The following is a 6,000-nucleotide window of genomic DNA, read 5'->3' as shown; positions in this document are numbered from 1 at the left end:
GTGGCCCATGGGCCTCTTGTTATATAAACACTCTTTTTATCTGATATAATAATGTTTAAGACTTGTTTATTTGACAATTGCAAGTGAAGCATGTTATATATGTGTACTTCACAGAATTTACCTATACCGTTTATAACAAATCTTTTGTTCTATAATGTATCTTTGAAACCTTTTAAATTTTTGTGCGTGTATGTTTTTTTTTTTAATGAAATCCAAAATGAAATCAAAGAATTAGAGAAAGGAGATCTCAAGTTTGGTCAATTACACTCCACCATGTCTATTTTTGAACTAGGTGGTTAGGATTTTCAATAGTTTTCAGATGTAACTGATTTACCTGATTAACTGTGGGTCTGGTAGTTTTATGACAACAGAATGGTCTCCTTAGCTTTCATACATCTGTATGGCCTGCAAGTCAAACATTCTTATTGCAGTTATAATGGCATTTTTATACTTTATTTTTTGAATATCTATTGCTTAGGTTATGGGTAGGCAAGCTTTTAACGTATAAAGCTGCATGTCCGTCATATTTCTCACTGGGTACACGATTTCCCTCTTAACTCGGTGTTTTAGCTGATTTAGCTAATTTTATAAAGTGTTTTGATTTTATGAATTATTCACATCCACACTCTGCGGACATGTATATTCTTGTATAACAGAATTTCTTATTTGATATTTCTATTTTTGATTTTATCAACTGAATTCTTTATATTTCTTTTTTTGCAGAGGACAGTATGTATATCTTTCCAGTTTACATACACATTTGTAGATACATTTAATGATGAATGCTAGAAAACGTATCTGTGTGTATTGGGTGTATGTGTCCAATATTGTCCCCGAATATCTCCCGAATTAATTACCATAGATAAATACATGTATATATAGCAGTCATTAATCTGATGTTATATTCAATTTTGCATATTTATTTGAATGCTGTCTCCTATGTTGGAAAAGATATGCATTGTAATAGATGATTAGTTCGTTGTTGTTAGTGCTCTAGGTGCATTTTAAAACTATTCTCTTTTGAGTGTCCGCCATCACCACTTCACCATGTTTAACACGGCATTACGGTGTGTGTAGTGACAGTTATACGACAAACCTTCCAGGTTCCATGATGAGCCATTCAGTTGTCTCACTGTGGAATCATGAGATTTTGGGGCTCGAATTTCAGGGGTTCCCCTAAGCCATGAATTTCAAACCACAACTAAATACACAAGTTATGTAATGTTTCAAGTACAGAAAACATATCCTCTGAATTACATCACATCGAAAAAGTCGGATCTTCAGAATTAAGTCCCTTCGAAAAAGTCGGATCTTCAGAATTAGGTCCCTTCGAAAAAGTCGGATCTTCAGAATTAAGTCCCTTCGAAAAAGTCGGATCTTCAGAATTAGGTCCCATCGAAAAAGTTGGATCTTCAGAATTAGGTCCCATGGAAAAAGTTGGATCTTCAGAATTAAGTCCCATCGAAAAAGTCGGATCTTCAGAATTAGGTCCCATAGAAAAAGTCGGATCTTCAGAATTAAGTCCCATCGAAAAAGTCAGATTTCGACAATCCATGAAAATTGTTGCCCATGAATTGAAATTAATCCACATTAGATTGTACTGTAAAACAAGTGCATGATTCGACAATTACATTACATGCAGCATGCTTATACAGATAGAATCTTATTGTGTGTATACACACACACAGGATACAAAATACAGACACATTATTATTATACAGTCATGTACAGATAGAATATTATTGTGTGTATACACACACACAGGATACAAAATACAGACACATTATTATTATACAGTCATGTACAGATAGAATCTTATTGTGTGTATACACACACACAGGATACAAAATACAGACACATTATTATTATACAGTCATGTACAGATAGAATCTTATTGTGTGTATACACACACACAGGATACAAAATACAGACACATTATTATTATACAGTCATGTACAGATAGAATATTATTGTGTGTACAGGATACAATATATATATATATTATTATTATCATACAGTCATGTTGGCTTTTGTACAGTAGATGTTGGAAGACATATGTTAGAAAACATGCTCTCTATTTAATATCATTTTAATACGTAAACTCTATATGTATATTCATAAATTACATGTAAATGATATGATTAATATTCATAATTTACATGTAAGTGATATATTTATTCATAATTTACACATAAGTGATATATGTTTTCTGGGATCATTTATGCTACAGTTCTCATAAATTGAAATAATGTACAATTTATTTCAAAGCCTTGTAACGTAGTACATATCGCATACTGAATGTGTACAATTATTGCATTTTAAAATTAATCTTATAAGCAATGTAGTGTTAATTTGATCAACTTATCTATCAGTAAGTTAGGGTGACTCCCGGTATAATACAGGTACAGTAGATGATGATCTATCATGTGACCTTAAATCTGACAATGCATGATGCATGAAAATCATCTTATTGTAATATGATATAACTAAATTAACTAAAATAATGATAGTCACCACATCTATCAGATATTTACCTCAATATTATATCACTAAATACAACTTAAGCATCATGGTTTGTGCAACTAAATATTTATCATTTGAAAATAATGAAGTAAAATGAAGAAAAAAGAAAAACATTATTCATGTGCTTATTAACACGATTGTCATTTATTAAACCATTTGTGGAGTTCTCTCACTTTAACCTCCAAAGTTTGTAGTGATTGTGCAAAACATTTCTTATGTCATAGTCTTCATCTGAATCTTTTCCAGGTTTGTAATTAAGGATAAGGATACCTTCTTCACAAATGCTCAGAGGAGCAAGATCTGCCATGAGATTCTTTCCCGTGCTCACTTCACAGAGACAGATGAGGAAGAGGACAAACTCAAAAAGAAGTTTGGTAAGACTGCAGAACTGTATAACTTTATACATACACATCCTCATCAGGAAATATAATCGCAGCACTGTATTTACCGCATAGGATGTGTCTGCATTTGTTCTCTCTCAAGGTTATACATTTTCCACAAGTACTATAGAGAGCTATACATATTTTGATAATTAAAGGAGGCCATAAAAAGGAAAAGTCATTTGAAATCTTTGATATTTGAAAATACTTTTTAATTATTGTGAGAAATGTAACACAAGGTTTATCACCAGTTTTGTATCATTACTTGTTACATAACATGCTAAGAAATGAAGAATTTTATCATCTGCCCTCAATTTTCTCTGGAAACATCATTACTTAGATCATTGAATTTGTTGAGCACACTAGAGATCATATTTCATCTTTATACTATTAAGCTCTCTATCATACATACTACAGAAATGATATTAAAACAGGCAGTCCTTACATCCAGTTTGTAGATAGGAAGAAGGTATAAGAATTGTGTACTTCTGTTGAAAAAGTAAAAAAAAGAAAAGAAAATTGGTAAAAAGTAATCGATTTATTAACCTGTTACATGTTGTAAACTAGCTGGTAGAGTAGTGGTTAAGACATACTAGAAGTTACAGAAATGATAAAAGTATGTGTCACGGTAGACTGGAGGTTAGAGAATTGATCTGTACGTGTCACGGTAGACTGGAGGTTAGAGAATTGAACTGTACGTGTCACGGTAGACTGGAGGTTAGAGAATTGATCTGTACGTGTCACGGTAGACTAGAGGTTAGAGAATTGATCTGTACGTGTCACGGTAGACTAGAGGTTAGAGAATTGATCTGTACGTGTCACGGTAGACTAAAGGTTAGAGAATTGATCTGTACGTGTCACAGTAGACTAGAGGTTAGAGAATTTATCTTGTACATGTCACGGTAGACTAGAGGTTAGAGAATTCATCTGTACGTGTCACAGTAGACTAGAGAATTGAACTGTACGTGTCATGGTAGACTAGAGGTTAGAGAATTCATCTGTACGTGTCACAGTAGACTAGAGAATTGAACTGTACGTGTCATGGTAGACTAGAGGTTAGAGAATTCATCTGTATGTGTCACGGTAGACTAGAGGTTAGAGAATTGATCTGTATGTGTCACGGTAGACTAGATGTTAGGGAATTGATCTGTACGTGTCACGGTAGACTAGAAGTTAGAGAATTGATCTGTACGTGTCACGGTAGACTAGAGGTTAGAGAATTCATCTGTACGTGTCACGGTAGACTAGATGTTAGAGAATTGATCTGTATGTGTCATGGTAGACTAGAGGTTAGAGAATTGATCTGTATGTGTCATGGTAAACTAGAGGTTAGAGAATTCATCTGTACGTGTCACGGTAGACTAGATGTTAGAGAATTCATCTGTATGTGTCACGGTAGACTAGAGGTTAGAGAATTCATCTGTACGTGTCACGGTAGACTAGATGTTAGAGAATTCATCTGTACGTGTCACGGTAGACTAGAGGTTAGAGAATTCATCTGTACGTGTCACGGTAGACTAGATGTTAGAGAATTGATATGTATGTGTCACGGTAGACTAGATGTTAGAGAACTCATCTTTATGTGTCACGGTAGACTAGATGTTAGAGAATTGATCTGTATGTGTCACGGTAGACTAGAGGTTAGAGAATTCATCTGTACGTGTCACGGTAGACTAGAGGTTAGAGAATTCATCTGTACGTGTCACGGTAGACTAGAGGTTAGAAAATTGATCTTATACGTGTCACGGTAGACTAGATGTTAGAGAATTGATCTGTATGTGTCATGGTAGACTAGAGGTTAGAGAATTCATCTGTACGTGTCACAGTAGACTAGAGGTTAGAGAATTGAACTGTACGTGTCACGGTAGACTAGATTTTAGAGAATTCATCTGTACGTGTCACGGTAGACAAGAGGTTAGAGAATTGATCTGTCACGGTAGACTAGAGGTTAGGAAATTGATCTGTACGTGTCATGGTAGACTAGAGATTAGAGAATTTATCTGTATGTGTCACGGTAGACTAGAGGTTAGAGAATTGAACTGTACGTGTCACGGTAGACTAGAGGTTAGAGAATTGATCTGTATGTGTCACAGTAGACTAGAGAATTGAACTGTACGTGTCACGGTAGACTAGAGGTTAGAGAATTGATCTGTTGTTGTCTGGGAGGAAACGTAGGCAATATCAGACCTTGTTCTCTGGGAGGTTTGTATGAAATTAAATGTCTTTATTTACAGGAGTCAGAAAACTGGTAGACAGTGTCACATACACAGCTGCCTACCCATTACACGATGTAAGTATTTAGGCCAATTTTTTTTTTTAAATTGGTTTACGGATGTCAAAATTTTCAAATCCCTGCTAAGAATAAAAATGAACTTGATTTGAGGTCAATGTTTTATTATTAACTTTAACTCTTCACTGTCAACTTAAGACTGTGGTATATAGCGACTACTGTGCATCTTGGCAACAATGCTGTTTCCTTCAGAAATGCTATTTGTTTATTAAATTAACTTTCTATCATTATCAAATGTCCATTGTTTACCGTTTAGTTATGTAAACCTCAAAATAAAAGAACCACATCGTTTTTCCATTCAAAAGATGGCATCCATGACGTATATAGGGACGCACTAATCACCTGAAGTACTAAAATCCTGACTGACCTTACCAAGCATATATTTTGTCTAAAAATTTACTTTTAAGTTTTAAAGTCTTATTTATGAAGTCAAGTAAAGTTATAAATAAAATTCATGAACCCTATAAACATTTATTCAAAATTCTGAATTTTATATCGGTCAGATCAATTTATTGTTGGTAGTCAACAAATTTTATACAATGAATGAATTCAATAATGTTAAATATGTTTTTAACCTCCTTCAATATATGAAGAATTACACATATTAATTATGAAGAATATTTCTTTAAAATTCATTAATAAGAATTTAAAAGTGTATCCTCAGCAAAATGTATGCCTGGTAAGGTCAGGTAGGGTTATACTTGTTTAGGTGATTAGCGCAACCCAACATATGTCATGGATGCCATCTGCAAAGAAGTTGTTGTTTTTATTTTGGGATTTACATATCTAAATGGTATGCAATACATA

The 6,000-nt window shown here is 33.8% G+C and overlaps 1 protein-coding gene across 22 annotated transcripts in view; it reads left to right on the top strand.

The window, feature by feature from the left end:
- Positions 1-6,000, top strand: part of LOC125673186 (anoctamin-4-like) — a 53,805-nt gene that overhangs the window by 25,815 nt on the left and 21,990 nt on the right. For all 22 annotated transcript variants that reach the window (XM_056159195.1, XM_056159193.1, XM_056159188.1 and 19 more), the window contains 2 exons: positions 2,770-2,897; positions 5,138-5,193. In XM_056159195.1, the coding sequence (XP_056015170.1) occupies positions 2,770-2,897; positions 5,138-5,193 (184 nt within the window). The remainder of the gene's footprint in view (positions 1-2,769; positions 2,898-5,137; positions 5,194-6,000) is intronic.

This window comes from Ostrea edulis, chromosome 3 (genome assembly GCF_947568905.1).
Source record: "Ostrea edulis chromosome 3, xbOstEdul1.1, whole genome shotgun sequence".
NCBI classification, from domain to species: Eukaryota; Metazoa; Mollusca; class Bivalvia; order Ostreida; family Ostreidae; genus Ostrea; species Ostrea edulis.
The sequence above is the reverse complement of the archived record's forward strand: the minus strand, read 5'-3'. Positions and strand labels throughout refer to the sequence as shown.